General features: G+C 44.1%; 1 protein-coding gene across 1 annotated transcript; it reads left to right on the top strand.

Annotated features, from left to right (window-relative positions):
- Nucleotides 1-15,010: 15,010 nt before the first annotated feature.
- Nucleotides 15,011-19,322, top strand: lag3 (lymphocyte activating 3; the record flags this gene model as incomplete). Its single annotated transcript, XM_084336761.1, is given in 7 exon segments — nt 15,011-15,175; nt 15,611-15,816; nt 16,061-16,266; nt 17,937-18,106; nt 18,109-18,229; nt 18,455-18,525; nt 19,131-19,322. Coding segments are annotated over 7 exon segments (1,131 nt in total).
- Between the last annotated feature and the right edge of the window lie 918 nt (nt 19,323-20,240).

The raw sequence follows: 20,240 nt of genomic DNA, 5'->3' as shown, positions 1-20,240 counted from the left end.
GAAAACACAATCCTCCTATTTTACCCTCAATACGGCCAGTTAAAACAGGAAAACCTGTTAATATGTGAACACACTGTTCATTGTCATCACAGTCTGAGAAAGAACATTCTTTTACTCACTTGTCACCAAGCATAGCTTCATAGGTTAGTTACCTTAGTTGTGAGTACACGGTACATATAAACACCATGATGTTTCTCACACAACAACCAGATCATTACATCCCGATTTGCACAGAGAAGCTAACTGCCAGTGACAAAAACAGCTCACACATAACCCGCAACGTATCCTAAATGCATTGTAGCAACACATGTTTTGGGAAAAACACCGTTATTCACAATACATTTAGCAAAGTAAAACCAGAAGACGTGTTATGAGGTCTGGTCAACCCCGTTCCTACCCGGAACGCAGATCAGCGAAGTGCAGTCACAGACACCGTAGGAACACAGCCGCTCCTGTGTTGTCCGAACTGGGCAGCGCCACCGCCCCAACCCGCACTACAGTCCCCTGTTGATGCAACCTTGCCGTCCTGGCTCAGGGCAGGGTCGACGAAACATCCCCTGTCAAGGATGACGTCGTGGTCAAGAGTGTAAAACATGTTAAAATCAAAGCACGTTCAACAGAATAGCATCAAGCTAACGGCCGCTCCAACCGTTCGGGTGCTACTGCTTCTGCTCGCGAGATGCCGAGCTAACGACGCACGCGATCAGAAGCGAGCTCACGGCGGCGCGCGAGAAGCTAAGCTACCCCGCGCCAGGCCATGGCCTATAGCAGCAAGCTAACGTTACCTAGCGACCACGACATGCTAGCCCCGCAGCTAACAGCTGACTGGCTAATAGTAGGCCCAACCTAAGCAGGCCATGCAGCGATCCAGCAGGCTAACGCAGCAGTTAACAGCTGACTGGCTAACCGCAAGCTATGAACATGTAAACAATGACATAACACTCACCCAGACAGGCCGCCGTTCTGAACCTCTCCTCACTTTTTAAGAGAAAAGAGAAAACAAGATGTCAACACCGCTTCACAACGGTGATTTTACCACACCCGACGGAATCAGCACAATACCAACTGGCCTGTGTAGCTGACTTTGAACATGAATCTGCCGCTACCGCACATTCATGCACATATCCCCTCGTGAAGGAATACTCTCATTTGGATATGAAAGATGGGGCCTTAACACGGTGACAGAGAGAATCCACTCGTCCAAAACACACAGGGATCACCAGTGTCAATGGTCGCGGCCCACTAGTTAAAACTATAATGGTCTTCAGACCAAGGTCTCCTGTCGCCTAGGTGGCTGAACAAAGGACCCTAGCCTGGGGCCGGTTTCCATAAACATTGTCAAGTAGCCCCCATAGCACTAACAGACAAGTGGAGCCTGCCAGCAAACACTACTCACCCAACCTGGAACACACCGCTTCTCACAACAGCGGCATGTCCGACAGTTCAGCTGTGGCCTGACAGGTTTCACCCCAACAAACACAGCAAGGAACTGCAGTTGAGAAGCATGCAGCGGCGTGCTCCCAATACGAAAAACCGGTGGAGGGTTTTTAGAATGATCATCATCTTCTAGACACTCCAGTACGAAGACAATATCGCCGTATTTTCTCGAAAAATAGTGAGAGAGAAAATAAAGATATGATGTCAACGTATCCTTGTTTCCCAAAGCTGTTCCTAATCCAATTTCTTCCATCATGGTGTCAAGTGTGGGGATCTACCGAGGCACTTATTCCTTGTGGTGAAAGCGAGAAGGAGGAGAGCAGGTGACCACACACCTGCTTATGAAGGTAAGCTGATGAGGGGTGTGGTCAGACTAATACTGGTATTAGAGGTACATTTGTGGAATTTATTCAGTACGCGTGCACGTACGCGAGATAGTGCAGTGTGATGCCAAGCAGAGCCTCTAACGGCACAGAACACCTGTGAGCTGCAAAGAACACGTGGGACAGATGTAGCAGATGTTACAAAAACAAATGGCTGCACACAACCTTGCAGAGGCCATACATCCAACTAATGGAAGATAGTTTAATTAACTTTAATTAACAGATTGCAGAATGGGTACAGTACAGTACAGCTCAATACACACAATTGTTAAGGGGATGCAGACCAGAGAAAGACTTTCGACTTGTTTACATCAGGGTCCCCCATTTTCAATTCGTAAAGAAATTGCTATTATGTGTCTGCATGAACACACAACTGTAACTGTACTCAAATAACAAAATAAGGGTTGTCTCAGTTCACAACTATATTGGTCAAGTTTTGGGTGGGACTTGTTTGCGTCCCTACAGCTTCTTATTCAATTGAGCGAGATGCTCGGTTATGTCACACAGCCAGCTTGCATCTGACAGTTCAGACAATATTTCTTCAACCCTTTGTTACCTATTCCGCCTGGATCTTTTTTGTATTTTGGGCTGTAAAATTGTCAAAGAATGTCTGAGGAGTAAGTGCTTTTGGCTTTTTTCCTTTGTTACTTCATCAATACCTCAGATGTTCAACACACATGTATGTGTAAGAATGTGTAATAACTAAGGCTGTCAAAGCTTTATTAACGCATTAACCCACAATTATTTTAACACCGCTATTTTTGAACCCAAGATTAATGTAATTTTTTTTTTTTTTTTTTTAACTAGAGCTCTTGGGGGAGCCACATCAAATTACGTGGCGGGCCGCATTTGGCCCGCGGGCTGTGAGTTTGACACCTATGCACTACAGTCTATGTGATGTGGTGGTACGTATGATGGTAATTAAGGAATTATTATACATGACTATTATATGCAAGTAGGCTATGTCTAAGCTATTTTACAATATTATACATACTGCTTGTTTCTTTTTTATCTGTTTATTACTTGTTTTTTATTATTATTTATTTTCAATTTATGTTCGAAATAAATAAACTCATTCATTCAAGATATTGTGTGAGCAAAAGTATAGTTACTGGCTGTACAATACTGCTGTAGGCCTATAATACTTATGTAAATAAGTAAGGCAATTGAAATATATCTGCAGTACAGCTCAATACACACAATTGTTAAGGTTATGCAGACCAGAGAAAGACTTCCGTCTTGTTTACATCAGGGTCCCCCATTTTCAATGCATCATAAATGTACAGTTCCCTTCCCCTTGTATATATTTACTGTATGTCACAAATGTAACAGTACTGCATTGAGGTCTTTCTCTGGTCTGCATCCCCTTAACAATTGTGTGTATTGAGCTGTACTGTACTGTACCCATTCTGCAATCTGTTAATAAAGTTATCAATCAATCAATCAATCAATCAATCCCGCACAGTGCAATACTTGGCCATTGGGTGGGTGGCGCTGCTGAGCGGGCCTGTGACGGTCTCGTGACCCAAATTCCTGAAATTCCTGAGGGGCCTGAAAGCGTGGGTCTGAAAGCGTGGGTCTGAGTGGCCGTGGTCTGCCGTTCTGCAGCTGCATGCTCCTCGCTCATCCGGCACATACGCTGATATACGGAAGCCCCGAGAGGCAAGTTCAGCAAACAATCATGGTCCTAGAACATGAGCAGTAAGTGTCTCGCACCTGATAATAGATGCTGTCTGCTCTACTAGTCAACTTCAACAAATTACGGCTCTGGGTGACTTTTCAAAATAAGCTTTGTGAAAAGGTACATAATTAAAGTTATTAGAGGACATATTCCATCTTCTTAATTTTTTTTATATCTGTATCTTTTCTATGAGCTGTCTATGGGGAAATGTATATCTCGGCCAGAGTAGACACGTTACCAAGAAGTGAATTCCCCTCTTGGTATAGCGGTCTATGCTGTCGCCTGCGGTGCAGCCGACCCGGGTTTGAAACTCCCTCTCGGCATCGACATTTAACACAACGCAGAAGGAGTAACATACGATCGGTCACACAGACATATCCCTCAGTGGATAGACTGGATTATCCAGTTGAGGGACTTGGACTTGTGCACACGTTCATGTTCAACAACCTTTATCACAGGAACAAAAGTAGCCTGGGAGAGGATGTGGAACAGAACACTCATTGACCAATGAAGGCCTTTTACACCAAACATCAAGTATCACATAGTATCATAGTATTATACCCCCCAAGTATTATACCAGACCAAACATCAAGTAGTATCACATAGTATCATAGTATTATACCCACAAGTATTATACCAGACCAAACATCAAGTAGTATCACATAGTATCATAGTATTATACCCCCAAGTATTATACCAGACCAAACATCAAGTAGTATCACATAGTATCATGATATCTTGCCTAGCGCACATGCTACCTGTTGATTGATATCTGATGGTTAGATCAGTGCTATAGGTACATTCAGGCTTGCAGGCAAATTAACCACCACATTTACAAGTCTGTATTGTCATTAGCCTATACATTCTTAAAGGTCCCATGCATTATAAATGGCATTTTCCAGTGTTTAGCATTGTTTCCAGATTAACAGTCAACGCGGTTTCATTGCTGGGTTAAGTACTTCTATTCTATTCACATAATACGCTTACTTCATATATCTACTCCATTCACATATATGCCTACCACTTGTATCTATTGCTATGTCCGCCTACTACAATCTCATGAGCTGTCTAACGCCTGTCCCGTCTCCCTGTCTCCCTATGACTTGCTGTCCTGGGCCCTCATTCATCAACGTGTTCTACGCACAGATCTGTGCTTACCCTGTGCGTACGATCATTTCTAAGCAAAGAGTGGGATTCATCAATTTCGATTTGAACTTGACTCCGTGCTTACATCTACGCACAGGTCGGACCTGGCGTACCTCGCGCCCAGTGGTAGAATATCGTTACTACGCATAAGCACTCCTCAGTCCTGCATTAGTTTCAAGGCGGAAATAAGCTTCCGTGCATTAGTGTTCAACTTCTGTATGACCCGTAATTCATTATAGTTCATTGTAAAATAGCGACAGTAGTGTAATTATAACGGGCTCACACGCGAACAAGAGGTTGGCCTGCTTGTTTGGCACGGGGGGGCAGACGCAAAACACCAACCTCCAAACGCGATTAGATATTGTTTCGAATAAAAAGCAAATTATTTTGTGTGTCATGTTTCCAAATAAGATTGGTCACGAAATGCTTTCTACTTCAATTTGTTGGTTAGAATAGATGACCTCCGTTGAAACTTCACTGAGACTAACAGTCTATTTGTGAGCTCCCGCACAGATGTGATGATAATAATAATAATAACAATAATAATAATAGCTTCATTTTATATAGCGCCTTTCAAGAGACCCAAGGTCGCTTTACATAGATAGGGGGGGGGGGAATAACAAAGTAACAAACATAGTGGACAGACACACAACATATATATATGATGATGGAATTCATTCAAGATCCTCTCCACCCTCGGGTCTTTGCCACCGCGGCACGGTCCATCGTGATATTGGAGATGGATCGACCAATAGACTGTAGCTGTCTGTCAAAGCTCCATCACAAATGCAGTTATGTGAATAGAAAGGGATTCCACTCAGTCAATGTTGCGATGCGCATTTGCCTGATACATGTTATTGCTGGATGCCGGGAGGAAGGCGATGCTGAATGTTTTCAATTCATTAAATAAAACGGATACTTTTTGCAAGGGTTTACTGACTGTCATACAAATGATCAACCAACTACATACTGTAACTTTTCAGTGCACGTTCTTATTTACATTGTGACAACAGCCTTGTGAGTTCCCGCAGTGACCCGCACACAGACATGATGGAATTCAAGTTCATGTTTGTATTGATCACATATAGGCAGGCTACACATGGCGTATAGGCTACATCATACATGGCAGTAAGATTCATTGTTCTTGTATAGCTCTCGTATTATTGTTTATGTAGGCTACCCAATACTGACATCAAAATGGATTGTAGTATGCCTCTAGAAATCATATGCAGCAGGTAGAAAATTTACGGGAGATCCATCGCGATTTGGAATCAAATTGAGGAGAACTTTAATCCCTGGGTATTAATCAAACAACACGGGAAAAGGCAGTCATATTCCAGCGCGGTCTTTATTAGCCGACAACAAAATAGATGCCTCTAAAAATCATATAGCCAATCGAACACAAAGGCATTCATATTACAGCACGGTTATAATGACACACAACCAACGCCAAACAGTGGTCAACGAACGGTCTTTATTAGTATTTTGAGCTGTCCAGGCAGAATTGCAGCAATGGTCTTAGGGAGCCGTTGATATCTGACATCACCGTTTACAAATCCGCCTTTTATTTATCCCATAATACGCGATAGTGTCTTCTTGGTTCGACAGCAGTGAATTCTCCGTGGAGTTTCTCAGAGTACCGCTCGGGTCAGTCCATTATTTCAAATCCCATGGGGGGTGTTTCCTCACTTTCATGACCATATATGGATAATCATGCACGAGCATTGACGGTAGAACAAAGTTCTACGGAGGAGCGTAGAGCCTGCGTACGCACCGTGTGATGAATCCCGACTTCCCTGTGCGTACACTAGTTCTACATTCTGTGCTTACGTGTGGAAATAGAACATATTCTACGTCCACGTTGATGAATGAGGGCCCTGGAGTGTTGACCGGAGTGTTGGACGTCCCGTGACGAAGGCCGGGAGATTGCGACCCCCTCTGCGTGCCCCCCTGTCTCCGGAGGTCTCGTAGTGGTGACCGGAGTGCCGGATGTCCCGCGATGATGTCGGGGAGTTCGTGACCCTCTCTGCGCCACCCCCTATCTCCCTGTCTCCGGCTGTCCCTGAGCAACGACCGGAGTGTTGAATGTCCCGTGACTAAGACGGGGAGGACGTGACCCTCTTTGCGCCGCCCCTGTGCCTCAAATAGATCCGCTATCAACTCTATCTTTAATCTTTCAAAATGTTCAGTTGCTATCGCTATTAGCTCTATCTTTAATCTTTCAAAATGTACAGTTGCTATTGCATGCACTCATCTGTGTTTCACCACACACATGAGTGCATGCTTACCAACTGTCCGTCTGCAACACTACTATCACCAACATCTAAGAAGGGAGATCCCCCCTTGAATGGCCCTTCTAAGGTTTCTCTCCTCCACACTGCCTGTGGAGCTTTTTTCCCTATTGTTAGGTTTTAGTGAGTTTTTCCTTACCTTCGCTATTTCCTTACCTATGTCTGGGAGTGCTTGCATTCTTTCATTTATTTGCATTCATCTAAAAATGTTTGGACCTTATGGTGTTCTTGTTCTGTTCTTGACTTATTGTTATGTTTTCTTCTTGACTTGTTTAAAGAAGACCTGTACGGCCCATGGGGACATTAACGTGTGTTGTCGGGCCCTATAAATAAATTTGATTTGATTTGATTTGATTTCCTAGCAATTTGGGATTATATCAATGTGGTCTGTGTCGTTAATTATCATATTGACTCATCAGTCTAGTCTCGATTTCACAAGATCTTCCCTCACTCAACTAAGCTGTTCTGATTTGACGGTATTGCTGACGTGAATAAGGTACTGATTTGCAGTAACGGCCCCTCTATGGTTTTAGCTCATAGTGTAACCCGACACTTCCTCAAACGGGTTTTGACAGAGAGGCAGTGAACGAGCGAGCAAGAGAGAGAGGGAGAGAGAGAGAGGGACCAGCGGGACCGTGCAGAAATGTGTGTGCGCCATCTCTCTCTCTCGTCGGAGCATTTACACACAAACTTGACTGTGTGTGTGTCAGGGACGCATCTCTCCTCTCTCTCTCTCTCTCTCTCCCTCTCTCTCACTCTCTCTCTCTCTCTCTCTCTCTCTCTCTCTCTCTCTCTCTCTCTCCCTCTCTCCCTCTCTCTCTCTCTCTCTCTCTCTCTCTCTCTCTCTCGCTCTCTCTCTCGCTTGCTCGTTCTCTCTCTCGCTCTCTCTCATATGTATTACGGTGTGGGTGACTGTCACTCAAAGCGCTTATGGGCGGCCTGAAATCCTGAGGCTGAAAAATTATGCTTTTGAGTACTTCATTAGAAATATAAAACAATGCATTTTTTTTTAAAGAAACCTTACAGATGTCTTCCATAGACTCACAGGAATTGTGTAAAGTTGCCCAAATAGTGCAAGGAATAGCAATGCATGTCCCCTTTATTTAACATTATGGGCTTTCTGTTGATCAACTCATTCCACTCAGAAACCACACCTGCCTGCCATCTACTCATCAGCCCTGCAGTATATCTACCCCGGTTCTTCAGTCACTCTTCGTCAGATCGTTACCTCGGCTACTTGTAGTGATGCTCAGGCCTCTCTTTGAAAGAGTATCCCTCTAAAGTTTTTTGTCAGCTTTCTGTGTTTCTTTTTGCCTCAGGATCACCATTGTGGGGCGGCTATGGCTCAGGGGTAGAGCGGGGCGTCCAATGATCAAAGGGTTGGTGGTTCGAATCCCGCTCAAGCCCATGTACATCCCATTGCCGTTGTGTCCTTGGGCAAGACACTTAACCTACTTGCCTCGTATGAATGTGTATGCATGTGAATGAATGTTGGTAGTGGTCGGAGGGGCCGTAGGCGATGATTATTCGCCACGCTTCCGTGAGTCTGCCTCAGGGCAGCTCTGGCTGCAATTGTAGCTTACCACCACCGGTATGACTGTGTATGAACGAATAATGGACTCTGTGAAGCGCTCTGAGTCAGAGAAAAGCGCTATATAAAATCCAATCCATTATTATTATTATTATTATTATTATTGCCTGCCTGCCTGCCTGCCTGCCTGCCTGCCTGCCTGCCTGCCTGCCTGCCTGCCTGCCTGCCTGCCTGCCTGCCTGCCTGCCTGCCTGCCTGCCTGCCTGCCTGATGGTGTCCACTCTGCCAGCACCACAGCAGCCTGATGGTGTCCACTCTGTCAGCACCACAGCAGCCTGATGGTGTCCACTCTGCCAGCACCGCAGCAGCCTGATGGTGTCCACTCTGCCAGCACCGTAGCAGCCTGATGGTGTCCACTCTGCCAGCACCACAGCAGCCTGATGGTGTCCACTCTGTCAGCACCACAGCAGCCTGATGGTGTCCACTCTGCCAGCACCGCAGCAGCCTGATGGTGTCCACTCTGCCAGCACCGTAGCAGCCTGATGGTGTCCACTCTGCCAGCACCACAGCAGCCTGATGGTGTCCACTCTGCCAGCACCACAGCAGCCTGATGGTGTCCACACTGCCAGCACCGCAGCAGCCTGATGGTGTCCACTCTGCCAGCACCGCAGCAGCCTGATGGTGTCCACACTGCCAGCACCACAGCAGCCTGATGGTGTCCACTCTGCCAGCACCACAGCAGCCTGATGGTGTCCACACTGCCAGCACCGCAGCAGCCTGATGGTGTCCACTCTGCCAGCACCGCAGCAGCCTGATGGTGTCCACACTGCCAGCACCGTAGTAGCCTGATGGTGTCCACTCTGCCAGCACCACAGCAGCCTGATGGTGTCCACTCTGTCAGCACCACAGCAGCCTGATGGTGTCCACTCTGCCAGCACCACAAGCAGCCTGATGGTGTCCACTCTGCCAGCACCACAGCAGCCTGATGGTGTCCACTCTGCCAGCACCACAAGCAGCCTGATGGTGTCCACACTGCCAGCACCACAGCAGCCTGATGGTGTCCACTCTGCCAGCACCGCAGCAGCCTGATGGTGTCCACACTGCCAGCACCGTAGTAGCCTGATGGTGTCCACTCTGCCAGCACCACAGTAGCCTGATGGTGTCCACACTGCAGCCTGATGGTGTCCACATCAACAGAGCATTTTATCTATTTTGCAGAGTACCTCACATAAAATAATTTAAAAAAATGTATCTAACCCTAACTAACCTTATTGTCATGCACTTGTTCTAATATACTAACCTACACTGTAGCACTCAACACTTTGATGAACATTGTTACTCAGCTGATAGAGTTGTGCCCTTCCTGATGATTTGTCGTACAGAACTTGTAAGTCGCTTTGGATAAAAGAGTCAGCTAAATGACTAAATGTAAATGTATAATAGGCTTGGCACCGAATCTCTAGGACGATGTGCTGCTGCCACACAGGGCTCTGCTTACTGCTGTGTGGCTGCTGGAACCTGTTAAAGCTAATAATAATAATAATAATAATAATAATAATAATAATAATAATAATAATAATAATAATAATAATAATAATAATAATAATAATAATAATAATAATAATAATAATAATAATAATAATAATAATAATAATAATAATAATAAGATTCCCCATCCTCTGATCAGCAGGTGGTTTTGCACCTAATGCTAATGAATTGATAACATGTAGGCTACCATATTAATTATAGGTGTTTATTCAGTTGTAGTCTATCTAATCTAATCTATTGATCTATGCGTTACTCATTCAATGAGTGAGAGTGTATATTTTTCACTGTTGACAGTCTTGAGTGAATCAGAGTCTCAAGTCTAGTCTTGTTTTGCAAATGTGCAAGTCAAGTCATATTTTATAAACATACTAATTCACAATTCAGTCTAATTCACAATAAAACACAACATACTGTCATAATCACGGCGAGAGCCTTCCTCACCCCTCCTCCTTCCACACCATCACGGCGAGAGCCTTCCTCACCCCTCATCCTTCCACACCCTTATATGGGCAGCATCCGACCCCAGCATGCCCACGCTGCCAGAGGGACATCGATCAGCGCGGCTGTGAGGGATTGCCTCATCAACAAACCCCTACATCAGCCCACGGATCCTGCTCTCCCTCGTCGCAGTGTTAACCTAACAACCTAGGTATGACGACGCACACTAGCCTTGCTACTCTGTCCCTGTTGCCTATCTTGTCCTAATCTTTGTTCTCCCTGTGCCCAGGACCACCGCTCCCAAGCTGCACCGTCTCCCGAGACACCACCCACCTGGACGCTCCTGTGCCGCACGAGGAGTGCACCTGCTCGCATCTATTTGCACATTCCTGTACTGTAATACCTGTCTGCTTGGGGCCTACATTAAAACCAACCTAAAACACTCCATTCTCTCTCCTCCTGTGTTCTGCTATTGGGCTCCGCCACTGCTGCCCTAACACATACCTTGTGCCTTGATGATAAGGATAAGCAGTCAATGAAGAAACCCAATCCCATTGCCAAAAGAAGGTCTAACATACCTATGAATACTTATTCCATGGAACTTCGCACTATGAATGTATTACATGGCCCATACCGGCCCCCAGACAGCATTGCCAACTTCAACAGATCTATGTCCCCCCCCCAGGTATTGACAATGTCGATGCTACATAACCTACCACTTGGCCCCGAATGGCCACCACAACAACCCAACGTGTAGATAGATAGGCAGTGAGCCAGCATATCACCAGGGTTATCAAGTGCCTTCACTGGTGTTTCGTCAAGTTAGGCCCACTACACCTCAGGAAGGCTCGACAGTTCCAGCGTCCCAAAACCACCCCCCTCAATGCTAGTTATCGTTGTCCATGGTACCCACACATACAGAACTTCCTTGTGTTATCCTATCATTGTAGAAAACAGAACTATTCCTAAACTATTTTATAAACATACAAGTCTCAAGTCAAGTCAAGTCTTTCAGCAGGTGAGTCAAGTCAAGCCTCAAATCTTCATTTTGTGACTTGACTCACAATGATATATTGTTTGCATATAGGCTATTATATATTGTGTAATTGTCGCGGGTGGGGGTATGTGTGTGTCTGTGTGTATTCATGGAGTGGTGGGATCTACCCATGGGGAGTTCCCTCTCTTGCGTTACAGGCTGTGCCGTTGGAGGAAGCTGATTGGCTGGCTGGCGCATAGGGGCGGTGCCCTGGAACCCCGCGAACTCGCTCAAAAGGGAGGCGAGTATTGTCAGCTGGGCGCGAGACACAGAAGGACGAGACCCGGAGCAGAGGAGGAAAGAGAAACCCGAGGACGTCGACTGGTGATATTGCTGGTATCCACGGCGCTGTTGCTGCTTCCAGGAACGAAAACGGGAGTCGAGAGGACGCTAGCAGAGGACGCAGGGCTGCGAGGACACACGGCTCTTTTTGTGTTTTTCCTTTCCTCCAGAGGAACCAGTTCATAGCGGCGACTGCGGTGTTTCCTCCAGAGTGGAAACGAGTGGAGCTTCAGACCGGAGGGACATTATCGCCACACCGGGCGCCGTGAGTAAAGAACACAAGACAGTGGAATACGTGCCTAAACAAACAAACTATTTTCCCGAGTGGTAAATGAAGACATAGACGAACGGTGACTGCATTTGAATTAGGAATATTATTAGTGGCGTAAAGCTGAAGATTATCGGAACGGCATACAGTAAAGCCAGTAATACTGTCGAAGACTGGAACCTAGTGTTGTGGATTCTCCATCCTCTGTGAACTACCTTTTTCTCTCTCTTTTCTAAATCATATGGAGGATATCTAATCAATTGTGCATTGTGACGAACCCGTGAACGGGGGGGGGAACCGTGCTCTTACTGACTGTGCCTTTCATTACAGGCGGAAGGACATTATTGCACGCCTGGTGCTTGGAGGGCCTAAAACACCCCAGTACAGACCGAACAGTTTTTAGCCCGAAGCCGAGAGGGGCTACGGGAGCGGAAGGAGGTGACGTCCTTCCGGCCCTCAGCTTCGGGCCCCGGTTAATAATAACCTTCCTTTTTGTATTGTTTGTAACGCAGCGCTTCCACTGCCCCAGACCTAGGTTAGGATATGGGAAGAATATTCTAGGCCTGGTCATAACCCCTAGTGGTGAACAACACCCACTATCCTATCCAAACCCCCTTAATTTACTGTGTGAACACTTAGTGTGTATTTATCTACCTATATTCTCCCTAAAGCATTTGCCGTGGTCCCCGAGGGATAGTGTGATATCGATGCTTATTTCAGGACGTTTTGCAGTGAACCGTGTGGTATAGTGTGATTCTAAGTTGACGTTTGATAAGTCATAGACCCGTGTGCAGGGTAGACTCTTTTTGCCTTCACGTGTGTAGTGTCTCAGGGGTGGGGATAGGTGACGTGGGTGGGAGTAACCGTCTGGGGGTGGGGTACGGGGCATGGAGGACTTCCTCTTTTTAAACTACCCTAGGCTTAAGAGGCGTGGGTATTTTAATCTAGTCTAATAGTGTTTAGGTAGGTTTATGAATTTGTTCTTATGTATTAAAGTATTGCCTGTTTTTCTTAAATACCATTATGAAATAAAGTATTGCTTGTTTTTGCTAAACATTCTCTCCTTGTCTGTCTGTGGTCCTGGGGAATCTGTTGTGGTAGTTCAGCTGAGCTCTTTGGAAAGTACACCTGTGCGCTTGCACTTCCTAGCTGTAGACTGGGGTGCTTTTCATTGGGGTCAGGTGACATAATATCTCCTATTATGTTAGACTGTCTGTATGTGTATGTGTCTTTACTTGTGTTTACTTTATGTGCACACATTTTGGCACAATTTTCTGCACATGTAAATATAGACTTAATCTTGATGCTGACCATCACTCCATCACTATAGACTCCCATACAGCAGTCATTACATTGACACACACACACAACCATAAGTAGCCTAAACACACACACACACACACACACACACACACACACACACACACACACACACACACACACACACACACACACACACACACACACACACACACACAACCATAAGTAGCCTAAACACACACACACACACACACACAACCATAAGTAGCCTAAACACTCTATCTATCTATCTAGTGCCGTAATACTGTAATAGACAAAAAGAGAGGATGAATCACACATCATTATCACTCCATCAAAACAACACATTTCTTTTTCTTTTCTTTTTTTACCAGAATGGCCTCATTCTCATAATGCTGATGAGAGCTTTGAATTGACAAGCAATTGTGAACACTGTTGACTGGCAATGAGGAAGGAAGGGCAGCACAGATGCTGAGCATGTTTTCCAGCTGCGTTCTTTAGAGAAATGAATAAAGCTTCCTGTAAATTGCTTTATGCTCAACTGCGGTCTACTGTTATTAAATGGTGTAATATTCACAGAGGTAATTTACACAGTAATATGATTATATTATTATAACTAGGGATGCTCGATATTGGCTTTTTTACCGATACCGATATTCCGATATTGTCCAACTCTTAATTTCTGATACAGATATCAACCGATACCGATATATGCAGGGTTTCCCCGTCCAAAAAACGGAATAATTTCAGGTAACTAATAATTTCACTGGATATATATATAACAAATATTGTTATTGTTTTTTGTTTTTTTAAACCGATACCGATATTTTCCGATATCACATTTTACTGCCGATATCGGCCGATAATATCGGTCGGCCGATAATATCGGACATCCCTAATTATAACTCTACTGCAGGTGCCATACCAATTTGAATAGTTTTTTCTATTATGTTTTGGCTCATAAAATTAATACTATAGCTTTATAGATAGAGATAGATAGAGTAAGCGAGAGATATATATATATATATATAATATATATAGAGAGAGAGACAGAGGGAGTGAACAAAGGGGAATCTGTGAGAAATTGTGGGTCTCCCTCTTTGTCTTATAGTTTCCATGTTACGTCAGTGAAAGAGGAGGCTAGCTCAGTCATACGAGGGCGGTGGTCACATGACTCGCGGGGACTACCTGCTCTCGTCCTCACCACCCATGACACCGCCCAGAAGTCCTATATATACACTGTCCCAAGTCACAGAACCTACAGAGAATACATCAACGAGAACGAGAGATGTATACATAGAGGAAAGGACAGGTGGATTTAGATAGAAAGAGGTTTGAACTGATAAAATAGATTAGGGTGACATTAGGGGAGACGTTTGCAGACGGAAGGCTACAGATATTAACAGGCAATAACAGAGAATAATTCTGATTGCTTTTAATCTCACAGCAAAGGCAGAAAACAGAGCGATGTGGGGATATCTGATGTTTTGGGGGATCACACTATACTAGTAACCGGTGAGATATGAGCCAATGTTTTTATACATTACAGTTAGGCAATGAGACATTCATAGTTCTACAGATACATATTGCAATATTGATAAATTACACATGATAGCATATTCTCTCAGGAAATGAAATAGAGGTTTTATTATATATTGCTATATAATTAGGCTTCATCAGGGTAAAATGGGATGAAATTAAATGCACGGTTTGATCCCCCAGAGGTTCAAAGCGAGGGGTCTGAGGTGTTGGCGGAGGCCGGCTCCCAGGGGGCGCTGCCCTGTGTGTCGAGGCCTCCGTCTCCTTATGCAGCCGCCGTCCACTGGAGCAGAACCAACGGAGGGTATAAGACAACAGCATCTTATCTGCCCCGCCCGTGTGTTTCTCTTTTCCCTGCTTGTTTAATTGTCCCCCCCCGCTCCCTGTCTTCAGCTCTCCCATGAGGCTATCCCACAAAAAGTATAGCTTTTCGAGATAGAGAATAATATTATATAATACTTATATTATGATTATTTAAAGAAAATAAAAAGGTGATAGATGTAGGAAATAGACAAAACCCAGGAGAATTAGGTCCAAGACTGAGACCATAATCCTTTTTTGTCCTAAGACCGGTCTTGAGCCCGAGACTGTTCTCTGGAACCACCAGCACTGTCCTTCCTCTCACTGTTTCAACATCTCTCTCTCAATGTCAAATGTAGGCTAACATATTTAATCCGTGCACATGCTCCATCGTATCCACACAGCACAATTTTGAGAAAGGGTAGGAGCGGTATGGAGTACCATGGGGCCAGGGCTGGGGCCAGGGCAAGACCCAGCGGATGCGATGCCCCCACTCGGATGTCCGATCAGGGGACTACAGCCGGCACATACAGGATGTGAGGGAGGAAGATGGAGGAGGAGTCTACTTCTGCAAAGTGGAAGATGAAGGGCGATTGGTTCACAACGTGGTCACTCTCCGGGTCATCAAAGGTAAGCGGCAAGCCTGTGGACACATGAAGTCAGTCCACTGTTAACATTATAAAATAGAAATTACCTGTTATGTGGACAGTGAGTCCTCTTAACTTTCTAATAATGATACAACTGCACATTGGAAAAGGCAAATCTGCTAATTAATCTCAAATATCTCACCCTTGCCTGTGTCATTACTTTTTTTTTTTTTTTTACAGTGGCTGTTTCCCTATTGGCTCCCGTGGAGGGCGACGATGTGTCAATCAGTTGCAATGTGACCCCTTGGCCTATAGAGGAGCCACGGTGCATTGGAGGTTGAACGGGAGCCCGTTCATTCTGCAGGACTACAGCCGGATCAGAGAGGACTTCACCCCGTATGGAGATGCCTGTAAGAGTGCTATAAAGGGCAAGGCTTCTCAGAACCTGGCGGGAGACTGGACCTGCGTTGTGCGACACCAGGGGAAAGAATGGCAGCCGGCAAGGTCTCTTTCTGTGACAGGTGAGGGTCCAGACAATGGATGAACCACACGGCAATGTGGGAGAATTATTATTCAGATCATTTGTCTCACTCTCCCCACCTACAGTGTGGATAGTTATGTACCAGATCATGATGACTCACAAAGAAAAGATGCCCTGGAGGTCCATGGGACAAAATCATTTCAAATGGGCGTCCATTGACCATATTCACACAGTGACCATTTTGCTGTCATGCTCAGGTTGGGATTCCTTTCCACCCTGTTCCCACCTTGGCATGAGAGCAAAATGACCACCGTGTGAATATGGTCAATGGACTACAACATATCTATCTGGGGAATGGCATGAAAAGATTTGGGAACCGGAGATGTTGGTTCATAATGTATCATATATTATCATCGTATCATCGTATCATATTCTCTTAGTGATGGGAATTTCTTGGAATCTTTTGGCCCCATTCCTTTCAAAGAGTCGTTCAAACGGCTCATCGTTCTTTTTTTTAGGGGGCTGGGGTTACTTGGTCTTAAATCTAAATATTTGGTTTATCCATGGAATAATCACAAGGATTATGATAATATTTGGATCAGATTCAAACTTAAAGCCCCTGGAAACAAAGCCTCAAATCATTCAAATGTATATGTATGATATCCAACATGAGTGTGATATTAAAGGGGAACTATTTTACTATTTCTTTCACTATTTGGGCACTTTTACACAATTCCTGTGAGTCTATGGAACACCTCTGTAATTTTTTTTAATTCATTGTTTTGTATTTCTAATCAAGTACTCAAAAACAGCTTTTTCTACCTCAAGATCTTAAGCCGTTTTGAGCCACCTAAACCACTGCGGGGCAGGATGCTACCCAGCCACATTATTATGCAGCTGAGTCTCTCTGACATCACAGATCAGCACATTTTCAGATGACTCAGTTCAGTGAGGGTGTATTGTGAGAGGAGAATTGGAAGAATGCGCCAATATGAGAATTAGAGACATAGATCCTATTAATACAAGTCCACATAGCTAGGAAACAATGCTAAACACTGAAAAGGGCCATTTATAAGATAGTTCCCCTTTAAGCATCTATCAAAGTTTGAATGAAAAAATATAGGCCCAAAATCCATTCCCCTTCGAATTTACTAGATTCAACTTTTGACATGAACAATAAAGTGCATGCCATATTTAGATTCATAGATTCATAACAACAAGATCCATGTGTGTTCACGTAAAGGGGAATGGATTTAGGGCAGGCAGTGAAATGGGCACAAAGATCGATAAAAATAACAGCTTTAGATAATGAGATTTGAGATTCACTCATTTCAAAACCCTAAAATGTACTTATATGGTTCTTCCTCTGAATCCTTTATCTGCAACAATCTTATCACAAATTAAGCAAATGCTCAACATTGCTGCAGAATGACACTGATTGTGTATTGTGTTTCACAGGCTGTGGTATGACTCGGTTCCCTTCGTTCATACCAAAGAGCCGTTCAAAAGAATCGGATACGTTGTGAACGTCACATCACTACACTCTCTCTCTCTCTCTCTCTCTCTCTCTCTCTCTCTCTCTCTCTCTCTCTCTCTCTCTCTCTCTCTCTCTCTCTCTCTCTCTCTCTCTCTCTCTCTCTCTCTCTCTCTCTCTCTCTATATATATATATATATTTCCTTCTCTCCCAGGGATCATCTGTCCATCCAAAGAAAGCACCAAGGTGTATGCAGCTGTAGGTTCTACCATCGTCCTCCCCTGCATGTTCTCCCCTGGTGTCATCCCTTCCGACCCAGCCTGGGAGAGGACGGACGCGGGGTCCGTCTCTCCGTTCACCCCTCCATGCCCTCCTCCCTCATTCAACCTGTCTGCCCAGCGCCCTGACCCTGGGACAGGTCTGTGAATGTGTGTGAGGTGGGGCCAGAGGATGGCGGCGAGTACAGATGCTCTGGGACCATAGAGGGACGTAGGGTGGTTCGAAATGTACAGCTGGTTACTGCCAGGGGTAAGCTATAAACACTTTTTTTTTTATCATGGCCAATACTTCAGGCTGTGGGGAGATATCTAAAAAATTTGACCAATCTTTGTGATTGGAGGGTGAAGAAAAGAGCGTGGAGCCTGGGATAGGTCAACTGAGAATGTGTATTGATTAGATAGAGAGAGGATTCAATAAATCAGTTGGTATGTATACCTGATATTAACATTAGGTATTTTCTTGTTCTCCTTTTAGTTGATAGCTCTACCCTGTCTATCAGAAGAGCCCCCTCGACTCTGAGCTGTCATCTCAGTGAGGACAGCGAGGTCACCTACTATGAGTAGGTGAGAAAATATTGTGAAAACATAAATCAATTCAAATCTAGACAGAAGGTACAGAAGGGAAGAAGAGCTTTAATGGCATATAAATTTTTTTTTAAATAATAATAAATACGTATGATACTGTATTGTGCGCTATATCATATCACATTATATAATCATATTATAATTAATTTGTATATTATATTGAACTATATTTGCATGTACTATTATATTATGGTACTATATTGTATTGTATATATCATGTACTATATATCTCACATTATATATGTGCTGTATACACTATTATGTACTATATACTATTATATACTGCAGGTATACTATAATGTAATGTGTACTGTAATGTGTACTATATGTGTGCACTGAAATGTGTACTATATGTATCTACTATGTATGTATGTAAATGAAAAAAAATTATAATAAAATTAAACGTAAGTCTTCAGGGGTAGGGCCCGACAAGCCTAGTGCTTCTCGCTAGCCCTTTTCGGACAATGCTGCAATAGCAGCTGGTAAAACTTTGGTGATTTATGGAATGACCGTTGTTATGTGTCCAAAGCCCGAAATAAAAAATAACTGAACTGAACTGAACTGAGTGGGTCCGTGTGACCCATGAACCCAATGGCACCCAGTCAGTGAGTTCAATCCAGAAAGGCAAGGTTCTGAAGCTCAACAGAGTGACAGAAGAGAATTCCGGCGAATGGGCATGTCGATTCTATGGAAAACCGGGCATTTTGGGAAATGTGACACACCATATTCAATTGATGAGTAAGATCACCGTTTACTAGTTCTCTGATGATGACAACTTGCCCAAAATCAAATGTACCGATTAAACCCCTCAGACAAAGAACCATGAAGTCCATTTTGAACATTTCGGAATGGCCAATGTAGTTATATATTTGTATGATACTATAGTATTGGCATTCCATAACATTTCTGCAATGTACAGTGCATGTGCTGTAATACCTGACCCAAATGTAGACAACTTCTCCTGTGTATTTAACAATGAATCTACACATCAGTCCAATTTACAATCTTTAGATAATAAGATTTGGGAAAACATCACTCATTTCAAAACCCTAAAATTGACATAATATGGTTCTTCCTCTGATTTCTTTGTCTGTACCAATCTTATTACAAATGAGCGATTAAAAGCTCAACATTGCTGCAAAAGGGTCCTACTAATCACCCCAAAGTACCAGAAAATACCAGAAAATACCAGAAACTACCCCAAAATACCCCAAAGTATACCCCAAAATACCAGAAACTACCCCAAAATACCCCAAAATACCAGAAAATACCAGAAAATACCAGAAACTACCCCAAAATACCCCAAAGTATACCCCAAAATACCAGAAACTACCCCAAAATACCCCAAAATACCAGAAAATACCAGAAACTACCCCAAAATACCCCAAAGTATACCCCAAAATACCAGAAACTACCCCAAAATACCCCAAAATACCCCAAAGTATACCCCAAAATACCAGAAACTACCCCAAAATACCACAAAATACCAGAAACTACCAGAAACGACCCCAAAATACCAGAAAATACCAGAAAATACCCCAAAGTATACCCCAAAATACCAGAAACTACCCCAAAATACCCCAAATACCAGAAAATACCAGAAAATACCAGAAACTACCCCAAAATACCCCAAAGTATACCCCAAAATACCAGAAACTACCCCAAAATACCCTAAA

This window comes from Notolepis coatsorum (genome assembly GCF_963971535.1).
Source record: "Notolepis coatsorum genome assembly, chromosome: 19".
NCBI classification, from domain to species: domain Eukaryota; kingdom Metazoa; phylum Chordata; class Actinopteri; order Aulopiformes; family Paralepididae; genus Notolepis; species Notolepis coatsorum.
This window is presented reverse-complemented; position numbering and strand designations above follow the sequence as displayed.